The following is a 27,624-nucleotide window of genomic DNA, read 5'->3' as shown; positions in this document are numbered from 1 at the left end:
CCCTCAAATTGGAAAGAAAGAGGCAGTCTTTAGTTATGAAAATACTCTGTAGGAAAGATAGATTATAAATCTGTTTTCAAAGTGAGTGGCTTTAGTTTCCAGCCTTATAGATCTAGTTATAGTTAAGACCCCGAATCTAAAAGGCATTACAAACAACTCTGCTATTATACTTATGTTTTTCTCACTTGCAGATACTTAAGGAAACACAACGTAGGCAACAAAGGGGGAAAAATCCCCTATAGTATATTTAATTTCTTTACTGAAACATCTTAAATAAAAGATCTGCTAGCCCATCTCCTCATTTCCTCCTCACATGGCATTTGGTTTTAGTCCAAGAGACTTTAAGCAAGAGATTCATAAAAAATTAAGTTATTAAGCCTGTCTTTCTAGATTCTCCATCATTACCAGATTATAAATGTATTTTAAATCAGTTTGTGAGCTGAGCTCTATATATTTAAAATCTGTAAAATTACAAACTTTGTGGTATAATTCTAGTGTCTTGAAAAACAGTTTTTCTAAGCCTGATTAACTTTGGTTTTAAAAATAAGATATAGAATGTGCTTTGAAAGTGTAAAATACATTATATAAGAGTTTGTGTTTCTGACCTTTCTCTTTCTTTCATTAAAGATCAGTTCTATACCTGTGATTCAAACACAGAAATAATCCTTTGATGTTCCTCATAGCTCTTATTAAATTCTTCAGAGCCATCTAGCTTTAAATTTGATTTTGACATTCCATTCTATAATCATAATGGAGGGTTTCTGGAGGTATTAATTTTTATTTCAAGACTAATAATCATTTTACCTAGTGCTGACTGCAGCCAATGACGTCATTCTCTTAAATGATTAATCCTACTCTATCAGAAAGTTTCATAGTAGTTAAATTATTAAATACTCACTTCTAAATAATGTAGAAAAGTAGTTCTTTAAAAAATACTCTTTAGGGCTGGGAAGGTGGCTCAGTGGTAGAGCGCTTGCCTTGCATGCTCGAGGCCCTGGGTTCGATTCCTCAGCACCACATAAGCAAAAAGAAAAAAGCCAGAAGTGGTGCTGTGGCTCGAGTGGTAGAGCACTAGCCTTGAGCTGAAGAGCTGAGGGACAGTGCCCAGGCCCAGAGTTCAGGCCCCACGACCGGACCCAAAAAAAAAAAAATACTCTTTAGCCTGGCACCAGTGGCTCATGCCTGTCATCCTAGCTACTCAGGAGGCTGATATCTGAGGACTGTGGTTCAAAACCAGTCTGGGCAAGAAAGTCTGCCAGACTCATCTCCAATTAACCATCAGAAAACCGGAAGTGGCACTGTGGCTCAAGTGGTAGAGCTGAAAAGCTGAGGGACAGCACCTAGGCCCAGAGTTCAAGCCCCATGACAAAAAAAGAAGAAGAAAGAAGAAGAAGGAGAAGGAGAAGGAGAAGGAGAAGGAGAAGGAGAAGGAGAAGGAGAAGGAGAAGGAGAAGGAGAAGGAGAAGAAGAAGAAGAAGATTCTTTAAAAGAATTTAATCCACAAGTTTTGAAACTGAGCACAATTGAAATGCCTGTAGAACAAAGAGAGAGGGAGGTCACATTCGCAAATGCTTGGAAGATTTCTTAGTGATTTGACATAAAAGGCTTTAAAGATAGGGTCTCACTATATAGCCCAGCTATCATTAAAGCTGCTATCTTCCTGCTCTTGGCTCCCAAGTCCTGGGAATACAGGTGTGTTTAAGAGTATCACATTAGATGAAATTTCATCAGGTTTCATTTAGTTTGTACATGCATATTTGGGAGTCAGTCAACCTCTGCCCATATTTTGTCATTAATGGGTTGATTCAAAGTTGGCTTACAGAGTTGTTTCTCTTGATAGTCAGGCTTCATTTGCACAATTATAGCCAATACTTCTATTTTTATCTCTCAAGCCTGATCTGAATGATCAAAGATAGGTCTGCTCTGGGAGACAGCCAAGCTGCTTTTATATATGTGGTCATATAAAATTATGAAAACCCCATGATGGTTAGTAGTAAATATATTTGAAATCATACTTGAAAAGACTTAAATTGTAGATGTACACATTTATTATGTCAGCTAAAATGAAAATATATTTAAAAGATCTTTTTTTTAAAGAGAAGGAATTAACAGAAAAGTTAGCTATATTTGAAATTTGGAGAAAATGGAATAGTAATATCCATGACATACTGATGCCTATACTAAAAGTCACTGTGGCGAAAATCCAAGGACAAGATGACTTCTAACGAGACGTCTGTGACTTGGATGTCATTTTGCATTATTTTAGCACAGGATTCAGTTTGAGAGAGAAAGAAATGGATCACAACTCTAAAATATTCTTTTCTGAAATATTCTAGAAAAGTCAGGCAGCCAGTTTTAGTTATATATATATATCTATATATATATATATTTTACTTTGAAACAAACTGAAAAAGGAATATTTATGCTTTCTCCTCACCAGTTTGTGCATTGCCATCATTAAAAAAATATTTACTCATGACTTATTCCCTTTAGAGTTCTAACTGAAGAAAAATAAAAGCATTCCAATTAAAAACTTATTTCTCAAAAAATTTATTTCTCCCTAAAAATATTGCATGTATGTGAAGAAAAGTAATTATAGTCTATGAAGTATAAGAAAGCTATTAGAGTGAGTGTTGAAATTACAAAGGAAAGAGAAACTTTATGTAAGATAAGGAATATATTAATCAAATCCTAGTTTTAAGGTTCACTTGTGAGTGTTAAAGGTACATATGGGGTATTCATACACATTATGGTTAGGGTTTTCTTTTTCTGGTTTTGAAATTTGAACCCAGGAACTTGCAGATGCTAAGCATGAACTCTGATTTTGAACTACATCTCTAGTCTAAAGAACGCTCCTTTAAAAATATTTTTAATGAGATTAAAATAACATTGATGGGGAAGATATCACCCTTGTTTTTTGCTTTTACGTACTACAGATTATGATAAATCTTCAGGGAACCTGAATCCTGTCTAGCAGAGAAAAAAATATATAATGCTAACATGGAATCCATTTGCTATAGTATTTTTTTAAGAAGCAGAATAGTCATAATTAAGCAAATGTTTATAGCTAGTAATTTCAAAAATGTTGAGAGATCTTTTTTTTAAAATGGAAAGTCCATGGGTTTAGTAGTAGCTCTATATAAATAAGTTAACAATAATTGGGACAAATAACAATGACTGTTATACTTACTTATCCTCACAAAAACCTCTCCATTACATATTAGGCATGCATCAATTGGAGAGAAGGAGTTGGAACAAGATTCTTTTGGATTTCACCAAGTTATGGAAAATCTCACCTATGGAGTCAGATAATGGCAATTGAGAAAATATCTTGGTGGAAAAAAAATAATTCCAATAAAAGGTTACTACTCTTCAAATAAAGGGAGGAAAGTAGGGGAAGAATGCAGTCAAAAGCTCATTGTAATCTTTACAATAAAAATATATATTAAAAAGTTCATTGTATATACTACAAAATCAAGAACAGTGAGGGAAGGGGTGGGTGGGAAGGGATGAGTGAGAATGTTGAAGGGTGACACTGACCAAATGGGCTGTGTTCATAAACTGCTGTGTTTTGTGGCACTTCCTTTGTACAACTACTGAAGAATAATTTAAAAAGCAAATCAAGAGAGGTTATTACTGTCTAATCTGTAGAGATTTGTCTCTAAGTAGGCCTTTAGTGTCACTCAGTAACTAAATTCTCATCCATTCATCAGATATGTGATGTGTACAAGAGGAGGAAGATCACAGTAGGGTCGAGATGGGGAGGAAATTGTAGCCATGGATAGCAGAGATGTCATTCTTGGGAGGAAAGATTACAGAGCATATCAGAGGCTGTCTACTTAATCAAGGTCAAAGACTAAACTAGAGTTACACAAATATAACCAGCTAGGATCTTATTGAAAGTATATTGTTTTGACAATTTCAAGTAGAGTTATTGAGATGAGTCCGCCACTGGTGATTTCTTCAAAAGTCTCAGTGTAAGGAAATCCATTTTTTATGACATAGTCATTTTCTAACACTGCATTACAGAAGCATGACAATGATAGCAAAAGAAAGAACAGAAAGAAAAAACCATCAAAAGGCACATTAACAAAAAAAGTGTAGAATATCAAATCACTTGATATTAAAAGGCCACGATGCGTCTCCTCCCTGTCTGATATGGCACAATGTACTTGGGTGCTAGGTGGACTCTAGGAAACCATACCTTTCGTTTCGCTTTCAGCTGCTCGTGGTACTTGTCACATGTGTCTCCTGGGATCTCTCCTCCCCAGAGAGTAATTCCAACGATGGTGTAGGTGACACCCATGATGAGCAATGGGAAACAATACACCAGGATAATGACAATAATATGGTACCTACAGGGAAAAAGGGGAAGTACAGGCTGAAGAATCCTTTGGAATGAAATACGTGGGACTTGGAATTTGTTCAGAATAACAAAGTTGCCAATATTGTTTTCATCTTATTTTAGTCAAATCTATCAAAATATCATGCAATTGTCATCTCCAGTTGTATTTCAAATCTTGCCAATGGATTTTTTGGTCAATCTTTGTTGGGCTTATGAAAACCTGAAAACTGAGGTGAAATGCTCTTTTTTTTTCCCAGTCTGTTTGTGTTCTCTTTGCTAAAAATGGAGGATGGGTATCTTTCTGCTAGTCAGTCCTCTGTGTGTAATTGAACTAAATTACTACAATGCATCATCAAAGGAAAATGATAAGATAGGTTGAACTAATCCACTGGCCTGTGTTTTCTTCTGTGTGAGACTATTGCATATATTCTTGTGATAAAAGATATTTGAAATGACTTGCTTTTCATCAAATTTTAAAAAAGCAAGTAGGTACTCTGTATTACACTCAGCACAAAATAGTTTTTGATTAAAAATCAGACAAATTTGCATGACTTTTCCAAAGTCATGATGTATCTGATTGAATTTTAACTTCATAAATAATGGACACACCTATTAATCATAAAAATACATGCTTCAAGCTATCAAATTATACCATAGATCATCAAAATTAATAAAAATTCTAAGCATTTAGTTAAGGAGGACGGGGAGGACAAGCCATCATTTAACAGCCCAAACAGAGTTCTACAATCTTCCATGTGTTTCTCGTGTCTTCAGAGAACTTAAATAACTTATATTCATTTAGTTTTGTAAGAGTTGTAAACTTAAAGGATGCTTATCCATTTTTAAACATTTTATTTAATTCAATGGAGAAGTAATTCATTCAATAAATAATTTAAGAATAGCACTATCATGCTCCTAAGGGTTAATAATAATACAGTACAGCCCTCAGGGTACAGCTTGATTTTCCTTTAATAAGTGCCTCCTAATCATTTCATTTTTAAAAAATATGAACATAGTTAGATAAAATGACTGCTTTAAAGATAACCAATATATGAACCATCAGTTTTTAAGGGGTAAAATTGGCAATCATCATCTGAAAGTGAGCAAATGAAGTGATAAAAATAAAAGATTATCAATTACATGATTACAGCTGTGTTTCCTTTTTGCTACAAAAAGGAAATATCAAATTCTATCAAGTAGCACTTCTAATTCCTTTCCAATCTAGAGTTCAGGATTCTTCATGCTGAAATACATGAATGCAAACTGAATCAAACCAAAACAAGTTTCAAGGACCTCCCAAGACTTTCTAAAAGAGCAATTAACACTTTGGAGCATTGCTTCCTTCCAGCCTCTTTTCAATCGATAACAATCCTGCGGGTCTATGCCTTCACCTTGTAGGGTTCCTCCAGGAAACTCTCGCGATACTTCATAGAGAAGTCATCGCATCTCCCATTAAAACCTTGTGTTGCTTAACAAACTTAATGACCACATCACACACTGTATTGTCTCTATTTTACACGTTCCCTTTACTAAATGAGACATTAGCCATGAGAGGAATGTGTATACATTTTTTAAAAAAATTTTTATTGTGAAAATACCATACAGAGGAATTACAATTACATGGGTAAGGTAATGCATTTTTCTTTTTTTCTTTTTTTAAACTTTTTGTGTTCCTCACTTTTATTTCCCTAAGTGCTTGATAAACTGAATTGAAAAGCATAACAGAGAATTAACTTACGTGAAATGTTGTTTGGGACCTTCTGGCCACTGCACATAGCAAAGTGTACGGCCCGGCATGACTTTAATTTTGGAATAAAGGCACTGCGGGAAAGCAAGTAGAAAGGCTAGAATCCAAATACTTCCAATGACAATCTTAGTGGCTGTAGCTGACAGTCTGGGTTTCAAGGGGTCAATAATGGCCATATACCTATATGGAAACAAACAAGAGGATCATGTTGGTTCTTTCATTATTGGAATTTAAAATGGAGTTTCAAAGCTATTGTAATAGACTTCTTCTCTCTTTTGGTAAACAAGTTGATAAACATTTTTTTCTTTCTTTCTAAAGAAGCAACAGAGGATGAGAAAAATCAGGCAGAACTATGTTCAGGCACTATTCTGACAGTAGTTTAATCCTTTGAATGTTGATTTCCATATCTTAAAAATAGAAATAAGAACATGCACTGCTTAGAGGTGCCTAAAATCAAGGAAATAACACATGTGAAAGGTATTGATTATTTGGTGCTGTACCCAACAGGTTACCCGAATTGATAAACATCTGCTGAATTTCATCAAATAGACACGTTTAAAAGTAATACTGCTCTTTCCCTCCCTCCCTCCCTCGTTCCCTTTCTCTCTCTCTCCTTTCCCTCTCCTTCCTTCCTTCCTTCCTTCCTTCCTTCCTTCCTTCCTTCCTTCCTTCCTTCTTTCCTTCCTTCCTCCTTCCTTCCTTCCTCCCTCCTTACCTCCCTCCCTCTCTTCCTTTCCTTCTTTCTTTCTCCTTCTTCTTAGAGCTAGGGGTCCAATTGTCAAACACATTGGTCTACTTAGTGTTATCATTTCAAAAGTAACAGGTAACATTGCATTCTTTTATGCTTATAAATGATCCTATCATCTAAATATGGTTTGAAAGTACCAGTGGTTATCTATTATAGAGACTAAAATTCTCATAGACATCCATTGAAAGCTCCTGTTTTAGTAAGATTTCTTATTGATTTTTCCTTTCCATTTGACCACCTTCTCTTTACCATGTACCTTCTGCTGCTGTAACTGAAGGGGATTTTTATGTTGACTTTCATGTCTTTTGAAAAACTGACTACTGTGATACAACTGTTGTTTGCCTTTTCTGCTTGGTAATTATTATTGGTATGTGATGTCATCTATCATTTTATATTAATCTCTGTTTCTGTGTCCTTATATGCTTCTACACACTTCAAAGTTCTTAAAATGAACAGTGTAGCCTTTGGATATTTCCCTGATTGTATTAAGAATGTAACCCAGATTTCTTGAAACATAGAGAGTTTTGCTCTTTTCCAGGTTGCTTCTTGCCACAATAGAAGATGTTCTAGTCTATAAATCCCAAATACAAAAAGTGGCCTGGCTACTCTGTGTGCAATATAAAGGTTGTTTACAGCTGTTACTCATGACTTATAAAAATTAAACTGTCACATTGCATGCTAAAGGAATTTTCTTCTTTGACAAATCACTTGAGAGATATATTACAATTTTCTAAGTTGTGTTTTCTAATTTTTTAAAATTTTAATTAATCTAATTTTTACATTTGTTTTTCTAATTTTATATTTTTATTTTCCAAAGTGTGCTAAACACATTTAAGAATGAGATAATCAATTGATCATAAATGTTGCCTTAATGAATTTTAAAGTAAAGAAGCCATTACTAAAATAATCCCTTCCATACATATGTACATAAATGTCCACAAGTAATAAGAAATACAGAATATTATTTGGCAAAAAAACAAATACCTTGCTCATGAACTTAAATACTTGGATTTATTTTTAAAATGAAAGTTATACTCTTTAACAGAAATTATATTTACAACCAGCTAGAATAGTTAAAATACTTGATCTTCATTGCAGATGCTTTGGATTTAAATTGAAAAGTACATTTGCTTAGCCATGTTATATATATAAAATCAGCTGTTTGTGGGTTTTTTGGGGGCAGTCTTGGAATTTGAAATCAGGGCCTTCCACTTGTTAGACAGGTACTCTACCTCTTGAGCCAATCCTCAGTCCTCAACTAATTTTTTTAAATAAGAATAATTTTTATTTTATTGTTAAGATGTTGTACAGAAGGGTTACAGTTACATGCGTAAGGCAATGAGTCCATTACTTGATCATGGTTACCCCTTCCCTCCCTTCCTTGTTGTTGCCCACTATCTCTTCTCTCCTCCCCTTCCCACCCTCCTATCACCCTTGCCGCCTGAAGTTGTAAATCAACTAATTTTTTTAGCAATGGAAAATCTAGGACTTATTATTTGTTTTCCTTCCTTCCTTCCTTCCTTCCTTCCTTCCTTCCTTCCTTCCTTCCTTCCTTCCTTCCTCCCTCCCTTCCTCTCTTTTTCTCTCCTTCCCCCCTTGTTCAATGTCACCTCTTTCAACATTCTCATTGAACCCTTTATACTTACCCCTTCCCTTACTTATCATAATATAGGTACTTATACTTATCCTAATATAGGTACTGAGCCAAGTCCTCAGTACTCAACTATTGTTTGAATGATATTTACTTATTTTCCATGACTATATTACATTTTTTGGTCACATTGATGGATGAAATAGATGTAGATCCAGCCCTTATTGAATTTAGAATCCAATATGTAAAAATTGTCACAAAATAAAGTTACCACTCAAATGTTGCTTGAGGCAACTTTGCCTCCTGAATATTTGGCGTTCACCAAATGTTCTTTGCTGTAAGGGACTGTGTTTCTCATCAACCCCCATTGATCTTTAGCCTGAGTGGTACTGTATTTCTTTTATACAGGATCTGTATAAAATGCTCTTCTCAGTCAAAATCCTGCATGCAAATTATATTGTCATGTGATTTCCAAAATAAACCCAGTCATATAAAACATTTCTGACTTCAAAATTTTTATTGGATTTAGAGTTTTAAGGGAAGAGAGAATCACTGCTATTCTTTGTTCCAATGATGCCAAACTTGACTATGCTCTCCTTGTAATGGTCACCTTATATTCTGGACTTTTCTTAGACTACCTATAACCACAGGTGACTTATCATTTATAACCTGCTGATAAGTTTAGTCCAGTCCCCAGTTCTTCATGGACAGAAAGCCTGCTCTTTTGGTAATTATAATAAATAAAAAAAATTCCCCTTGTGTTCTGGGATGACAGGAAGATATGTTACCAGTATTATTATTACCATCAAATAGGGAATTTGACCTAGTCTGGAGTGGAGATCTAAAGTATGACTTTCTCAAGAATGCAGTAGCAATTAGCTGGGCACTGGTGGCTCACACCTGTAATCCTAGCTACTCAGGAGGCTGAAATTTGAGGATCACGGTTCAAAATCAGCCCAGGCAGGAAAGCCCGTGAGACTCTTATCTCCAGTAAAACACTCACAAAACCAGAAGTGGTGCTGTGGCTCAAGTAGTAGAGTGCTAGCCTAGAGCTGAGGAGCTGAGGGACAGCACCCAGGCCCAGAGTTCAAGTCCCACGACTGACGCCCCCCGCCAAAAAAAAAGAATGCAACAGCAAGATCAGAAGGGGAGAAAACTAAAAAACAAAGATGGTGGATGGCTAGCACACACCCCTTTCCCTTTCTCCAAGAACCAGAAATAAAACCTCAGGTATATATCTCCAAGGAACAGTGGCCAAGTCAATAAGCCAGAAAATGGACCCAGCAAAAGTTCAGATGGATAGTGGCTAAAGAAAATAAAATATATAAGATCTCGAAAAGAAAGAAGAACACATTGCTTGGACATCACCCTGAATCACCTCTGGGTGGGGAGAGAAGGTCTCCTTTCCTTTAGCAACCCAGCCTGGTTGGTTTTGTTGTTGATTTTAATCCAGGGCCAAACATCTCCATAGAGGCCAGTAACCTGTCCTGGCCACAGACAGAAAGAGGCCTGCATCTGTGTCCCTCCACAGGGCAAAAGACCATTTTGACAGCAAAAAAATGAAAGTGTCACCGAGTCCAAACCATTGTGTAAGCCTAAATAAAACTGCCCAGGGGAGACTTTCAATTGAGCAACCTGATTCAGAGGCCCACACACCTATCCTGTTAGTTATATTTTCATGATAGCTCACTAAATGTTGCTTTGAGCACAAATGATTCAGTTATAGAAGGATTTTTAAAAGCTGCATCTTTTCCATCATTTACTCATATAATAATATATGTGGATATTATTCTAGTGTAGATATTATTCTAGTGTCTATGACTCCAGAAGTAAATAGAATAGAGAGTAATAGTAATAAAGTACTAACAAAAATGGAAGCCAGTAAATGTGTGCATATGATAATGCAAAGCTTCTGTTTCAGTAATGATCAGCTCATATAAAAGCTGTTACATTGAGAAAGTGGAAAGTGAAAAGGAGTTGCTTACATTTTTGTCTAAGACTGCTTCTCTGTCCTCAAACCACACCTATAAATAGAAGATTAATTTAGTGGCTTTTGCCATCACTGGGATATAATTCTCCCAACTCTGTCTGAACTTATGAAAGGTAGATGATTCAGGTCATACAATCTAAGTTTAAAGAACAAGTGTCTTCCAGTTCTATCATATTCATGTTATCACTGTAGAACATTGGGAAGTCAGTCTGCTCTTCCTAGAGGACCAATTGGATTTTAGTTCCACTAATTACGTAACATCATTATCTTCACTTTGTACAGTTCAAAGTGTTAACGTCTCTGATGATGCATCATGATACATTAATATAGGAAAGTAAAATTCAGTTACCTTGAAGGTCCTAAATTTTCCATGTTGCATTGCTTCTTTTGAAGTAAAACTGAATTCATTATTCTTCTATTTCAACATGGTTAAATGAATCTCTATCTTCTCCCAGAATAGCTGAATTTGTGACTTTGAGTGGATGTCATTGCATAAAAACAATGGCTATTAGCCACAGTATACTTCAAGTCTTAGGATGGGAATATTTTGGCAGGTGGTAAATTTTTTTGAGGTGTGGTGGTGAACATAGCTGGCTTTTAGGAGTCAGAACCTCGAAGAAACGAGATGCTAATTTTCGTGCTCATGAAGTGGGTAGAGAAGGCTTTCACAACAGATGTTCTCTTTTCTCAGGTTTTAAATCCAGTAAAAAAAGACATCTTAGTAACAACACCAGCAGGGAGTTACTGTATGTAGCAAAGTTGGGTGGCAACAGGGTTTGAATCCTTCTAATTAGCTCTACATGCTTACGAAGAGCAAGATAAACCCGTGTGTGTGTGTGTGTGTGTGTGTGTGTGTGTGTGTGTGTGTGTGTGTGTGTGTGTGTGTGTGTGTGTGTGTGTGCATGTAGTGGGGTTTGGCCTCAGGAACTGGGCACTGTTCATAAGCTTTTTTTTTTTTTTTTTTTTTTTAAACTCAGTGCTGGCACTCTTAAGCCATAGCTCTACTTTTGGCTTTTGGCTGGTTAATTAAACATAAGAATCCTGCAGAATCTCTCCTGCATGGGCTGGCTTCAAACCATGATCTCCAGATCTCAGCTTTCTAAGTACCTAAGATTACAGGCATGAGTCAGTGGTGCCTGGCAAATAACCCACAATTAAACTTTATTTTGAAGGTATGAATTTAACCTTATGTAATTTCATTCTGTAGTGTAATAATGACTCTAGAAAACTCTGAGAAAAAGATACTAGAATAATAGCTTGTAATGAAATGTCCCCATTGTCAGAGATTGAAAAGACTGGCCATTAATTCTCAATGTTTTTTTTCTTCTTCTTTTTATAACAGTACTGAGGTTTGAATTCTGTGCTTTGCCATACTAGGCAGATGATCTACCAATTGAGCCATGCCCTAGCCCTATTTTTCTCTTAAAAAGATAAATTGAAACCACAGATAATGTAAGAGTTGAAATTACAAATCCTACAATATTAAGAGATAATTTTTAATGATATGGAATAATTTGATATAATCAAATAAGATCTGTAACTCTCTATGCAAGAACAAGTACATTATTATCTTGCTAAGTGACTATGTTTCTTATCTATCTCTCTTCAGTCCTTTAGTGGAAAATACTCTTTAACTCTTGTCAAATTATACCATCTTAATAGGTGCAAGTAATGTACTTGAGAACAGATAAAAGGTGGGTCTTCTTTGTGCTCTCTGTGGCACTTAGTCGTCAGCAGTGGTGGGAAACACTTGCAAATCTTTTGTTTGACCCATATTCAAAGACAAATTAGGAACTTTACACATCTCAGTTATCTTGCTATTCTATCTTTAACTAATAAGTACATATTATTTATCACTTAAAGGCTTTGAGTAATTACATATCCATTCCAGTATAAAATATAAGCAATATTCAGCCCTTAAAAAGCCCTTAGTTAGCCAGTCTGCAACACTTTGGGATGAGAGTGGATTGAATGACAGCAGAAAGACAATTGTTGCAGTCCATTTCCCTTCTATAGTCATTGCTTATGGCATAAATGAAGCTACAGATACTACTTAGTGATCATGAAAAAAACTTCTACATAGTCAGCACCTACCTGAAGTGGTAGGCCTTTAATTCTAACAGAATATTACATCCACATATGAAGAAATATTATTTGATATTTTTGTCTTGTCAAATTCTCAATGCTACTTAGGTTGAGTGCTTTCAAAATGTTCTTCATCTAGCCAGGCACAGTGGCTCATGCCTATCATCCAGCTACTAGAGAGGCTAGAAGATCTTGTTCTCAGCCATCTTAGGCAAAAATATCTTGACACTCTCAACTCATCTCGACTAATGGCTGAGCATAGTGGTACACGTCTGCCATCCAGCTATGGAAGTGTAATGGCTGCACAAAGTGGATCATGGGTGTTATCCTTATTTGAGGAAGCATAAATAGGAGGAACACAGTCCAGGCTGGCCTAGGCAAAAAGTGAGATTCTATCTAAAAAAATAATTAATGCATAAAGGAATGGCAGAATGGTTCAACTGGTAGAGCATTTACCTAACAATTCAGAGACTCTGCATTCAATCTCCAGGATCTCTCTCTCTCTCTCTCTCTCTCTCTCTCTCTCACACACACACACACACACACACACACACACACACACACAGTTTCAATCTACTCTGTGAAGACAAGACAAACTTTGTGTCAGTGTAGTTACACTTAAAAGATATTTTTCTAAGTGGAAGAAATTGTGAATGAGCTTCATTCTAACATAGGTGTTAGGCCATTTCCATTGCCAATGCCATACCTTTGTAAGGGAATGCTGAGTTTGGGAAAATGTGAGCTTTGATATGTTTACAATTGTTAGTATAAAGAACTAACTGTGGTCATAGCCACAGAATATCAACTGTGCCTCTGGTTACAGGAACTTAGCTATGTGATCAGGAGAAATATTTAGATTCCATTTGGGAGGAAAACTCTGTGCATGTCTAGTAAAAACGACAGAATGTGTATTGTTATATGGAACACCATAGACATTTGCTATAGTAGCAGTCCACTAAAAGGTTTCCTGATTCATTTAAGGAACATCCATTTTCTCATTATTTATGAGAAATAAGACACTGATCACAGTGTCTTATTTGTATCTTAGTAAGTAACTCAGAACAGATACACCTGGAGGTCAATGTCTCAGTTCTCCACATCTGTTTTACTTACTCATGCATCATCTGAAATTATTGACAACAACTATAGATTTTCCAATTTTGTTTTCTCACCAAGTAAGGATCCTTTTAACTCTACGGAATCAAGAATCACATTTATGTTCTCACATAGTGGAACTAATAGAGCTATTAGAAAATTGAAAAGTCATTCTGGCCGCTATGGTTGTGTGTCTCCCTATTTGATACCAATCATCTCAATTTTTTTCAGAAGAAAATGCTAATTTCTTGATAATTTTATATCTGAATGACTCCTTCCTCTACACATATTGTCTTTCTCCTTTCAATTTTTTTGGGCCAGTTCTGGGGCTTGGACTCAGTCCTTTCACTGTTTTGCACAAAAATGGAACTCTACTAATTGAACCACAGCTCCCATTCTAGCTTTTTGATGGTTAATTATAGATGAGAATCTCAGAGTCTTTCCCATTTGGGCTGGCTTTGAACCTTGATCCTTAGATCTCAGCCTCCCATGTAGCTAGATTGCAGGCATGAACCACCTAGGTTGGACTATCCCTTAATTTCTTAAAATTTTAATGGAACAGTTTCCTTTTGAAAATATTGCAACCACAACCAATGAGTTCTCCTGTTTTATATGTTTTATAGACAGGTGATAAAGGAAATTTAAAAATTCACTTTCCAAACTCAGGGAGAAAGTAAACTTTAAACTGATAGAGGAGTTCAAATAGCATATGATTTTCCATTTCTACCAAAAAGTACACAAATTAATATTCCCATACTCTATGAGGGATATCTAATGCCACTCAAGTTTTCATGATAGAAACTTTACCCTAAAACACATTTCTCTCATGACCTAGACTAGATAATTGGAAATTCAGTTTTTGCCTTGCCTGCCATCAAACTTTGAGATCTTTACCTCCTCAGAAACTATGATTCCAGGCGTGAGACATAACATCCATATTAGAGTGGCTGTATTATTTATGAGGCAGAGTAACATCAGATCAAAGAAAATGAGTAGCAGTGAAGATGCTATTGAGTCATGCTAAAGTGTCAGTTTCCCAAGAATTCCTAACAGACAATCCAAGGCACATCTAATGCAAGAAAAAAAATTCAAACTACACGAGGCAAGAATTCACAATTGTGCCTTTATAATTTTGGACTTCATCTTTGTTTCCTTATTAGAATCAGGAGTCCCTTAATGACAGGGATACATCCTGGGAAGAGCATCTGTCATTGTTCAAATATTAAAGGTGCAGGTTAATTAGCCATGTGCTCCCCTGATATCCTCAGACTGGGAGGAAGGATTATCTATGAGACTGTTGGCATCCAACCCAGCACACCATGTTGCAATGGGTTTCACAGTTTTATTAGTGCATATTGATAGTAACACGTAGGAATTTCATTGGGATATTTCTATAGTACATGTAGGCTACTCTGATCAATTCACCCCATTGCTTTTTCTAGTCTTCTCCACGCCATCCTCTTTTTCCCATCTTTCTGGCAATTTTTAAAATGGGTTTCATCATTTCTTTTTCATACATGCTTAGAGTAAAAATATTTGAGTTAGTAGAAGAATACACTTTAAATAATAATAGTAATAATAACCATAACATAGTGAATATAAACCGGTAACTTTGTCACTTACTGCCATTATCAAGTGTTCTGGATTGCACATAATTGCATGCGTTACAGTTTTCCAGGATTGGCAGCAGAGTAGGTCCTTTTACACCAACATCACCACAAACAAATGAGTAATGTGTACAGTTAGGTTTCAGCTCCATTGGACTACTATGCATCACTAACATATCTGTGACCATCATTGACCTGCCAGCTGTGGTAGAACTCTTCTTGCAAAAGTCATAGAAAACCAGCAAGGACCTATAAGATCTGACCAACTCCTTCAATTACCTATGTTTGACTAGCTTATAAAGCACCCCACAAACAGTAATCTTTTACTTTGAGAGAAAGTTTCACAATGACAACTAGGCTAGCTTCCAAGTTACAATCTTCCTCTCACTACCTCCTAAGTGTTGGAATTATAGGCATGTGCAACAATGCCTGGTTTCATAACACACTTTTACATTTTAAATGGAATATTCACTACTTATTTTCTCAATGAGTCAAGAGTTTTGGACAATTTAGCTGGTGCTTTAGTTAGCTCAGGCTAACTAATGACGGTTTTGGCTGGGTGTGGTTTATCTGGTGAATTGTGGTGACCAGGCTCGTGCCAACTTACACTTTTTTTGTTCTTGTTGTTGGTCATGGTGCTTGAACTCTAAGCCTGGGTGCTCTCCCTGAGCTCTTCAACTCAAGGTGAGCACTCTACCACTTGAACCACAGTGCCACTTCCAATTTTCTGGTGGTTAATTGGAGATAAGAGTCTGATGGAGGGCTGGGAAGGTGGCTCAGTGGTAGAGCGCTTGCCTTGCATGCCTGAGGCCCTGGGTTCGATTCCTCAGCACCACATAAGCAAAAAGAAAAAAGCCAGAAGTAGTGCTGTGGCTCAAGTGGTAGAGTGCTAGCCTTGAGCTGAAGAGCTGACGGACAGCACCCAGGCCCAGAGTTCAGGCCCCATGACCAGACCCCCCCCCCAAAAAAAAAAAGAGTCTGATGGACTTCTCTGCCTGGGCTGGCTTTGAACCATAATCCTCAGATCTCAGCTTCCTGAGTAGCTAGGATTTTAAGTGTGAGCCATTAGCAGCTGGCTTCAACTAATTTTTTAAAAGCCACTAATAGAGAAAGGCACTATGTGCTAGTGATAAATGTGATAAAAATAGAGCAGATAATCCTTCCCCTTTGCCATGTTTTATTAATACGAAAACACACTCCATGGTTTCATTTAAGACTTAACTGTAGTGGGAGAAAAACTGGAAGGAGAGATGAAGAAGACCATCTTAAAGTTTGCCACAAAATGGGTGGATGAAACTTCAAGAGAAATATCTTGAAAATTGGAGTGGAATAAAAATGTAAATATGAAATAGCAAAACTTGTGCTATTCTCTTTAAGCAGTACTTCAATAGAAATTTTTTAAAAGGAAATGCTGAGTTGGAAAAAAGCAGAAAAATCTCCAAGTTTTCATCTTAAGATACTTGAAAAATAAAAATAAAATAAACTCCAATGAAGCAAAAGAAAGGAAATTAAAGAACAGGGGAATTCAATCAAAGTAGAACTGTAGAAAAAATATTAGCAACATTGCCAAGTATAAAGGGAGAGGGAGAAACACCCATTACTAATACTGATGTAAAATAAGAGATAACACTATAAAGATCAAAACCTTAGAAAAAGGATAAGAGAATACTATGTTCAACTCTATACATACACATTTTTAGGTGAAACAGATCAGTTCTTTTCTATGATGCATTCAAAGAGAATTAATACCACTGTTATACAATGCAATATTTTGCAGTTTACTTTTGAGATCAGAATTGCTCTGAAATATGAAAAAAGAGGCAAGAGAGAAAAAGAGAGATAGAGAAACAGGCAGAGAAGGAAAGAGGGAGAGAGATGTGCTTTATCCACATGTGTGTGTGTTGGGGATTTAACTGAAGGTTTTGTGCATGTTGGTTTTCATACTAAAAAAAAAAAATCAATTTAGCCATATGCCAGTGGTTTACACCTGTGATTCTAGCTACTCAGGAAGCTGATGATTGTGGTTAGAGTTCCAATTAACCACCAAAAGCTAAAAGTGGAGCTGTGGCTCAAATGTTAGAGTGCTAGCCTTGTGCAAAAAAAAAAACTAAGTGTCCAGGCCCTTCAGTTTAATCTAAAAATATCAATTTTATCTAAAAATTCATGTAAACTAATTAACTGGTGTAGAAAATGCATTGATAAACATTTAGCACATTAAAGTACAAGAGAATTTCTCATATCTGATCATTTACAAATAACCTCAAACTAATGAATATCTTGTTAACGATTAGAGGATGCAAATTTTTCTCCCATGATCAGAATAATTCAGGAATATCCTTGGGAGAAAATATACAGCATTAAAAAAATCATATCAGCCAATGTTTTTTGTTAGATATCTGAATTCTCATTTGATAAATCATATGTAAAAGCACATTGAAAAGTAGAGTAATAAAAATAACTACAAAACAATAACAACTGAAGTTGGAGGAATCACACTATCATATTTTAAGCCCTAGTAATCAAGACTGTGTACCTGGTACAGACATAGATCAATGAAACAGATTCAAGAGTCCAGAAATAGACCTACATAAAGATGGCCCATTGATTTTTCAACAGAAGTGCAAAGGCAATTAAATGGAGACATGATAGTATTTTCACAAAATATTTTTGAGACAGTTGGACATCTGGAAGTCAGAAATTTACATTGTCCTCAACCTCACGCTCAATACTCCAATTAACTTGGAATAAGCTGAAAATTTAGGAGATGACATGGAAAGAATCTTCCATTACCCATCTAAAGACAGAGTCCTCCAGAAGGTGCCAAGAGCATAAGTAAATAGATCACTAATGGACCATTTGCAACATGTATAGCTTCTGCTCTGCAAAAGAATCTGTGAAGAAAAGATTGTGGCTATAGGCTAGGAGATATTTGCCTCCTTGACTAAGGATACATTCTCAAAATATCTTTAAAAAACACTTAAAACTTGGCAGCAAGGTAACTATTGTATGGAGAGCTCTGGAATTCCTTTGTTACAAAACCACTAAAAAACAGGAACAGAATTGTCAAGAGGAACACTTAATGAACATCTTTTAAACTAAGCACAGACCAAACAAGTGAAGAGTGATTTATTCACTAACATCTGTGTGTCTGTAAGAGCACAGATTTCTTGAGTTTTGTGTCTTCTCCGCTCTCACCCCAGGGCTATAGTAAAATTCTGCCCTGCATGATTGGCGCTATCTCTGATAACTTACCTCTGCTGCCCTGCTGGCAGGAACTGACTTTGCTCAGATGACAGAACACAAAAAAACCCATACCTGGGGGTTTTAAACAATTGGCTTTCCAGTGATAAACAGTAAGGGAAGGCTAACAATGTGGCAGTATTCTCCGTTGGAAAGATAATAAAACTGCAGTGCTGTTATAAACTCAATGGGAACATCCAGGGCAAGATAAAGCCCAGGCCTTTGAAAGTGACGAACCTCTGTTGACCTGCAAGGCAGTGTGCATACACAAGGCTCTGCCTCCTGTCAGAGGCTGGAGGAAGTTCTTGAGAGTTACTGGAAACTGGATGAACGTGAAACCGAGCTGTGAATTCCCAGATGTACCCAAGCAGCCCCACAACACAGATTGAATGGACAATGGTAGACCAACTTACTTAACATGGCCCCTGACCTGTCACTGGCTAGTGGGTGAATCATTGACAAAGCTGACCAGAGGCAATGCTTGGGATGTTAAACCTAAGATTAAAAATAAGGAAAAGAAAAAAAATACTTCAGTGAGACTCTTTGAAGATGATGCTTTTCTTCTTTAGATTATAAGCTGAAGGAAATATCTGTGAGGATCAAATGAATACTTAAGTAGGATGGTTGAATGTATACGAGAAGTCTGTATTCATGATACCATGCCAATGTGTTTCTCAGATCTATATAATATTCTATGACAAGCATAGCCTTTTAAACTTATAGAAGCTACAATAAATGGGATATTTCTAATTTTTTTAAAGAAAAGAAAAATACAAAACCTGACCAGTGACATTATAGGTCACAGATGTGGGTGGAAACAGACTCTACAAAATTAGTATTGGCAAGGCACCATATAAATAAACAATGGACAAATAAGCAATAGGGGAATGGAAAACTAAGGGACAGATCCCAGGCCCTGAGTTCAAGCCTCAGTATCATTGCAACTCATTTCTTAGCAGGGTGTGCTGATTTCCACGCCAGCATCTCACACAGGAGTCAGTTTGGGTGGGAGGGTCTCAGACTGACAGCTTGGGTGGGAGGGGTCTCAGGCTGGTCACAACTGATCAGATTATAGGGAGCCTTATAGGAGTGGCTGGGTGAGTAATGATAGCAGAGAGAGTGAAAACATTAGAAGCAGAGTTTCGTTTTGTCAGACAATATCAACTCTTCTTTTCCCTAATTTTGAAATGTATGTGTATAGACAACCGTTTCTTTTCTGAGCCCTCTCGAATGCTTGCTCAAATCAAATAGATTTAGTTCCAGATAAAAGTTGAACCATCTCCTCATAGCAGATGAATGGAAAATATTATCTGCTGTTCAATAACATCAGGGAATTGCTGGAATGGATAAATGTTGTGAATCTCAGTGTGAGAGAGTTCTAAAGGCAGGTCCTGGATTTTTTATCAGTAAACCAACAACAGAATAATAGCAGAGCAATGAGAAGGCATATGAACCTTCTTCATTTACACAGCCAGTAAAATTGTGGAAGAATAATCTTATCCTGTTTCCCAAAAGTTACATTTCTTCCTCACTACTAAACATTCCCCATACATAAATATAATCTATATGGATAGAAAACTAGTTCGCTATTTAGATGTATCTATCTAAATATATCTAGCTAGCTCGATAACTAGATAGATATAGAGCCAGTTTTGGCATTTTAACTCTGGGGGTCTTGCATGCTGTCCCTGGGCATTTTTGCTCAAGGCTAGCCCTCTATCACTTGAGCCACAGCTCCGCTTCCAGCTTTTTAGTCATTCATTGGACTTAAGGCTTTGCTGCCTACGATGACTCTGGACCACACACTGATTGAGCCTGAAATAATTGAGTGACTTTAGCAAGAAGGAGTAAAATAAGGTATGGGGAAAAGAAATTTGGATAATCTTGTTGACTTTGTCACATTTATATGCACTAGCTTGGAGACTTAGGAAAGTCAGGGTTATATTTAAATATGTTATTATTTTATTTCTATCTTTTATTGATTTTATTTTTACATAGATTTGCACTTTTAAATGTGTTTCTTTTCCCTTTGTAAAGAATTTGGTTGTTTTTGAATTTGGAAAATAAGTTCTTGAAAATGCAATTTTATTTAAAATCGCTTGTGTGTCTTAGACTGAGTTCTTTTTTTTGGGGGGGGGGGGTCCGGTCGTGGGACCTGAACTCTGGGTCTGGGTACTGTCCCTCAGCTCTTCAGCTCAAGGCTAGTGCTCTACCACTTGAACCACAGTGCCACTTCCGGCTTTTTTTCTGCTTATGTGGTGCTGAGGAATTGAACCCAGGGCCTCATGCTTGCAAGACAAGCGCTCTACCACTGAGCCACCTTCCCAGCCCTTAGACTGAATTGTTAATAGTGGAATAATGTATGCACTGGTAAATTGTAACTCTGATATCAACTGAGGTTGTGCTGATTATGTAAGAGACAGCTCTGATTACATCTTAATCTGGGCTGACCTTGCACTTCACCCATTTAATTAATATGTCTATGTTCATAAGGATTGACATCAGATGTAGGTGTCACAAGACTGATGCCTTGTGATGCTAGGCACAAGCCTAGCAAGTATAGGCCCTGAATTCAAATCTCTACATCTCCAAAAGAGAAAGAAAGAAAAGAATTGATATTTACTGATTCTAAACAGAACTCTCACAGTTCACAAAATCTATTATTTTACTGGATACAAATGAGATCTTTTAAAACCCTTGAATAAGAACTGTAAATGATGTAAAGGTTTAGAATACATTTCCTGAAAGAAATATTGCCCAGAATAAAGCTTTTAAATTATTATTTTTATACATAATTCAAAGATATGAAATAATTGACCTCAGAGTAACCCATATCAAGTTCATGATGCGGGCTAAATGATGAGTCAAGTGAGGACTGTAGCTGTAATAAAGAATATTAATTGTTTGGGCAGTAAGTCCTCTCAGAGACGAGGTTGAATCAGGGCACTCAATTCAAACCAATAACAAATTAACCAATGCATTTTTATCATAATATTCACAACATATAATTTACCACAATATATTTAGAAAGCCTATTTCTATACTAAGATCTTGATATATCCCATGTTTGTGTACTGTTATCTATTCATAATCTATATCCATAGAGTTCTTTTAAGGTTTTATGAAAAATTTACATAAATTCCTTTGTTAAGAAGCAAAACAGGAGATTTCCAATGAAATATTGAAAAAGAAGGTGGCTGCTAAGGTTTGTTTCAAAAACCTTTAGCTAGAATTGTTTCTTAGTTCAGTTAAATATTTCTTTAAAGAAAAATATTAGTTCAGTTAAATAGTTCTTTAAATAAAAAATGTGAAGCAATTTTGCCATTTTCCATAAGGCATTCACGTTATTAGATGAAATGCATTGTTACTCCCTTAAGGTTTACCAGTAAGAAACAGGGAATGTAATTCTGAAATTAAGTATTCAGAACAAACTGAACCATGTGTCCTGAAATTATCTTTTATTATATGTTAATAACATCTCCCTATGGTTTCTAACTTAATCTCAAAATTGTGTTGAGGAGATGAAAAAAGATATGTTTGTGTCAGCTGCTCTATTAATTTTCTACTTCTGTCATTCTTCATTAAAATATAAGTACCTTATATGATTGGTTCTGCATGCAGAACCAATGGTATTAAATTCTAGCAGTCTTAAAGGTAATGACTTTATCTTCATAAAAGTCTTCGTAAGTAGTTAGGAAATATAATCGCGTGGCATTTAAGTGGAGAATGCACCCAAGAGTGGACCGATTTGAATGCTGAATGTACCGTGATCCTGGGAAACTTGGTATCTTTTTGATAAGTGTTTCATCCAAATGTTTTATTTCAGCATGGCAAGTTTGGGGAGAATATTTCAGTGACAAGAAGCCCATTGTTACTCAAGGAGGTCAGGACAGTGGGAAACTGGCTGTTCAGACAAGAAAGAGGTAGGTATAACGGAGTGATTGACCCACAAGAAAGCACTTTGTGTTATGAGAGTTAGACTGGAAGCTGTGACTTCATATTCAAATATTTGGTAGTTATTTACAAAGGGAAAAGTGGAAACAAGCAATTCTCCAAGTGTAGAATGAATGCTGAACATTTCAAAGGAAATGCCTTCTATTATAGCAAAATGTATGACCATTAGCCTGCAGGTCTCCATTCACAAGCTACAGGGAATTATCATTATGGGAGTTATTGGCAGTCCTTTTGAAGTCCAAAATTTCTAAGTTGTAGGAAGTTTATAAGTGTTTTGCTGTGGCTGGAAGAAAGTCATGTCTCTCAGTCAAAGCTGATTCTCTCTCCCAAGGATCTTCTTATTTTAGGCAAAAAAAAGAATTGATTTTTTTCCATTTAGGTTGAGATCATACAATTCTGTTTGAATCAAATGGGGGTGGAGAATATTTGCAAGTAAATATATGAAGTATTCGCCTTACATTCAAAATGATAGATTCCTTTATTAATGAGGTCAAACTAGGCATTTTCTCTTCCTTACAGTTATTTTAGTAAAGCATTAATTGTTGATGAAAATATAATGTTGGTGAGTCTATACTAATAAAAATGTTTCTAGCTTAAAAAATGATAGTAAGTGCTATAACTATAGCCAAAGGTATCACGACTTACAGGTCAGTATTGGCAGAGTTAACCTTGCAAAGTTTAACCTAGAAAATGACTGCAAATACCTCAGTCAATTTTCCCAGTTCTTATTTGATAAGGTACCAGTGCAGAAAGATTCCACTGTAGACAGTTTTAATGACTTACGTTTATATCATCTTCAATTCTAAGCATCTTTGAAGGGATTTTCCTCCACTTCTGTAGTTAGTTTATTTATTGATATTATAAGGGTGATGCACAGAGGGGTTACAGTTACACAAGTCAGCTAATGAGCACATTTCTTTTTGAACAGTGTTATATGTCTTCCCTCATTTCCCCTAGTTTCTCACCCCTCCTCCCTTCCCCACAGCTTGTGTGGGTCATTTTCAACATAGTGTAGAGTGAGTATCACTGCTGCATTTGTTCACACTTTGTCTCTCCATTTCTGTGCTTCCCCCTTTGTATTTCTTTTGGGGAAGTTTTTTTTTTTTTCCAGTTCTGTATTTTTTATTTCACTTTTCTGGTCAGATAAGTGCATTCTCTTTTTTTTCTCAGGCATTTTAATTGTTGTTATAAAGGTGATGTACAGAGCGGTTATGATTATATAAATAAGATAAAGAGTACATTTCCTCATGAACAATGTCATTCCTTCACCCACACCCTCAAAGTTTTTCCCCTTCTGTCCCCACCCACAAATTGCATAGTTCATCTTCAACACAGTGTCTAGAGAGTACCACTGCTACACTTAGAAATACTTTTAAAAGGAGACATTTTTCCAGTACCTGAAATGAGCATGTTTCAGCTTCCATAGCAAATCCTGTGCTATACAATTTGTGTAGTTTTAGTGACATAAAACTTTTACTTCTATGAAGAAGTAAAAAAGAATAAACAGTATTCATTCATTTCAAAACAGGAAGTATAATGAAGTAACATTGAATTATAAGTTTAGAAAATTCCCCGAAACTATTTCAAAAGTTGGAAAAATAAACTCTCTTCTCTCTCAGAATTGTGATACCAATTTCAGAGGTACTAAATTTCTATCGACTTTTATATTGCCTCATTATCACCTCAAAAAAAAGATCGTGAGCATTTTATAACTTTATAAGCTAACACCTCTCCCCCTCACTGCTACATAAAAAAAAATGCACATGCAAAGTTTTTTTTTTGCAAAGGAAAAGAAGCCAAAACTAAAGTAAAAACAAAAAAGATGTGCAAACCAAAGATAAAATAGCAACTATTTTGGTGGGAGAAGATGAGAGACAGTTCTACTTTTTCCCCGAGTTCTGGCTGGTTTTGTTCATTCTTTGCATTCACTTTTTCTCCCTGGCAGAAATGCCAGACTAAATATGTGTGCAAAATCAGAGACAACAGGACAAGGGAAATTACTATTTTAGAGGTTTTAAAAAGTATGATTTTAGCCAGGTGCTGGTGGTGCATGCCTAGGTCTTGAATTTAAGCCCCAGGACTGGCACTAAATAAATAAATAATAAAGTTCCATTTTGTGTTTAATTGTCTTCATCTGGGACAACAAACCATCATTCGCTCAGCTTCACCTGTGGAACTGGTCTGTGAAAAGTAGTTTCTGTAGATTGTTGTTACTAATATCTTTGTGCTCAGTATTTCAAAATAATGAATATTTTGGACTTATGGGAAATTTTATTCTTGTGTTTTTTCTCATAACAGTAATGGAATGTAGTGAAAGTTAATAGCCTCATCTGATTGTGAATGTAAAACAAAGGAACCTTTTTGTTTTTTAACAGAACATTGAGGCCACACGCTTCTCATCACTTTTTATACACCTGCCAGTCACAATGCCGACACTGTAATCACCTAGAGCAATGTTCATTTCTACCAAAACATTCAACTAAAATGTGACCTGCTTTCTGTAACAAATTACCATTCGCCAGGGGCAAATGCATACAGAATTACAGAAGACTGTGGTTCTTTTGATTATCTGAGTCTCTCAAAATCTCCCCCAACAATTCAGGAACATTCTGAACATATTTTTTTTTTTAAAAAAACAACTGTACAAGTGTGTGCCTCATTTTTCAAAACCACTATTCCTTGCCTCTAATGTTATTTGTCCTCTGAAAGATGGTTACACCCTCAAGATGTTCACACTTGATGGCCTCCCTGTGGATTCTAACTGCGGACCCACAGTTTGGGTGGGTGGGGGAATCCTGTGCTCTCTGATTGATGACTCCTCTAAGACTTGGAGAAGCTGGCTTTCGGGTAAGGTTAAAGGTGGGGTCGGATGAGACAAAGAGAGGGAGATAAGGTCGCATCAGCACTGCCCGTTTCTCTACCAAAACAGTGACCAACAACAGAGAAAAGGAAGGGCGAATAATAATAATAATAATAATGAAATTTTGTGGAGAATATAAATTTTTCTTGATTGTTCATAACGATCAGAGCAAGTGGGATGGTATTACATATGTCTTGCTCAATTTGTTTTTCTTGGCAATAATGAGAGGTCTTTAAATCACCCCCCACTTGGTCTTTTCAGTCCCTCTCGATGCTTTAATAGGGTTGGAGTGGGAGAGAGCAGGAAGACAGAAACAGGTGCAGCTCCCAGTTCCTCTGCTGTTAAAGACCCTGTCAATTTTCATGTCTTTGGTGGCCTTACCCCAAAGGGGAGCTCTTCTCTGTCTCCTCTCCCCCCTCCCCTCCCTCTGTGTCCCCTCCCCTCCCTTCCCGGGTCTTCTCCATGGCACTCACCTGTCCACCGCTATGGCGGTCATGGAATAGATGCTGGCGAACACGGCCGTGATAGGAAAGAAGTTCTGGAAGCGACAGTAGTTGGCGCCGAAGTACCACTCGCTGTGAAGCGCGTAGATGAAGTTGACCAAGGTGTTGAAGGCAGCCATGGAGGCGTCGGAAAAAGCCAGGTTCACGAGGAAGTAGTTGGTGACCGTCCTCATGCGCTTGTGCGCCAGGATGATCCAGATGACAATGACATTGCCCAAGACCGCCACGGCCACCACCACGCCGTACGCCAGGGACCAGAGCGCGATCCTCCAGGACGGCTGCACGAACTGGTTGGTGAGGTTGGCCCGGGGCTGGGAGGGCGCGGGGGTCGCCGCCAGCCCCGGGGAGGAGGAGACGTTGCCGGTGTAGACGAGCAGATTGAGCCACTCGGCGCGCACGGCCCCTGCGGCCGCCGCGACCCCCAGCCTGGTGGCGCTCAGGTTCCCCGGGGCGTCTTCACCCATGCCCCCGGCGCCCTGGGTCCAGGTCTCAGCCGCTGGGAAAGATGCCATGGTGCCGTCCACCCTCCACCCCGATCTGTAGCCCTGAAGCTCCCCACTGGGGCGCACCCCTCGCCAGGATGCGAGGAGCCGGCTGCTGGCAAGTTCTCTGCCTCTTGGTGACTTGGTAGCCGCTTGCCTGTTCAGCGATGCTGCTCTTGAGAGGGCAGATGAAGAGGACCCGAAACCGTGGAGTTTGCACCTCGTGCAGAGAGCAAAGACTAGAAGGTTCCAAAGAATTAGGGGCTGTCCCCTTGGGGTGTGTGTGTGTGGGGGGGGTCAGATCCGCGCTCCAGCGGAGCTCTCAGAAGCCAGCTGCAGAACTGGAGATCCTGCGCTGCGTGCATGCATGCTTTATAGTCTCCTGGAGTCAGCCCCCTGTCTCCGTGACGTTGTGGGGGCGCAGAGCTGACGAGCCCCCCCCCCCCCGCCCTTCTCGGGCTATGATTGCACTCCCTTTTCTCCAACCCGCCTGCCCTTTGAATTCCATCCGCTCCCCAGCCAGGCATCTCCACTGCAGCTGGAGCCTGGAGCGGCTGATGCGCGCAGGGAGGGCTGGGGCTGCACGTTCTCAGCTATAATTACAATCTTGCCAATTCTGTGTCCTCTCCTTCAACTCTAGGATTTTGCTCGGAGACACGGATGGTGGCATACACTTTTCTAAACGGATTACATCGTTCTCCTGTGAGGTGAAAGGAAGATCTCAGATCCCAAGAGGGATGTAGCCTGCAACAGGCTACAAGGAAGCGCGCACGTTCTTTAGTGCCAAAGACTTTGGGGATTTCATTCAACTGCCTGCTCCTGTGTTTTTATATTTTTACAGCTCCGATTTCTTTTCATTTGCTTTCCACTTTCAATGTTCACCGTTCCCTTCTTTCTCTAACCTTTGCCACTGGAAATCAAACCCTTTCATTCTCTCTCCCCTCAAGCAGACAGAAATATGATTTTTTTCCCTTTTGCTTTCCTTCCTGAAGGATCTTTCCCAGATTAAAATTGTCTGGCACTCAGAGGGTAAATCAAAAAACCTCTGAGATGTAAGTTGTTTTGAATGACTATGAGATTTAGGTCTCTGCCCAGAGATCAAAAATGCATCTTCTGAGCTAGGTAAAATGGGTATAGTTGGTTTGCATGGCCTCGGGGATTTGTGCCCGTGGTGTTCGATTTTGAACAAGAGGACACATGAGAATCTTTTTCGTTAAATTTTTAACTTTATTTTTTTAATCTTCTTACAAAGGGATTTCAATTGGATGTGACAATTTATGGGTACAATGCATCATGATCAATACCACCCTTCCCATCAGTCTCCACCAGTCAGTGACAATCCTGAGGACTGAACTCAGGGCCATACACTCTGGTTTG

At 37.6% G+C, this 27,624-nt stretch overlaps 1 protein-coding gene across 1 annotated transcript in view; it reads right to left on the bottom strand.

Annotated features, from left to right (window-relative positions):
• The window catches only part of Tacr3 (tachykinin receptor 3), a 47,188-nt gene extending 20,911 nt beyond the window's left edge, over positions 1–26,277 (bottom strand). Inside the window, exons 1-3 of the mRNA XM_042701826.1 lie at positions 25,736–26,277; positions 6,084–6,272; positions 4,205–4,355 (exon numbers count right to left, since the gene is read on the bottom strand). Coding sequence (XP_042557760.1) covers positions 4,205–4,355; positions 6,084–6,272; positions 25,736–26,277 — 882 coding nt within the window. The remainder of the gene's footprint in view (positions 1–4,204; positions 4,356–6,083; positions 6,273–25,735) is intronic.
• Between the last annotated feature and the right edge of the window lie 1,347 nt (positions 26,278–27,624).

The sequence above is a fragment of the Dipodomys spectabilis genome, unplaced genomic scaffold (assembly GCF_019054845.1).
Source record: "Dipodomys spectabilis isolate Male_0828 unplaced genomic scaffold, ASM1905484v1 ptg000297l, whole genome shotgun sequence".
Taxonomy (NCBI): domain Eukaryota; kingdom Metazoa; phylum Chordata; class Mammalia; order Rodentia; family Heteromyidae; genus Dipodomys; species Dipodomys spectabilis.
Note: the sequence above shows the minus strand (reverse complement) of the source record. Positions and strands in the feature narration are given on the sequence as shown.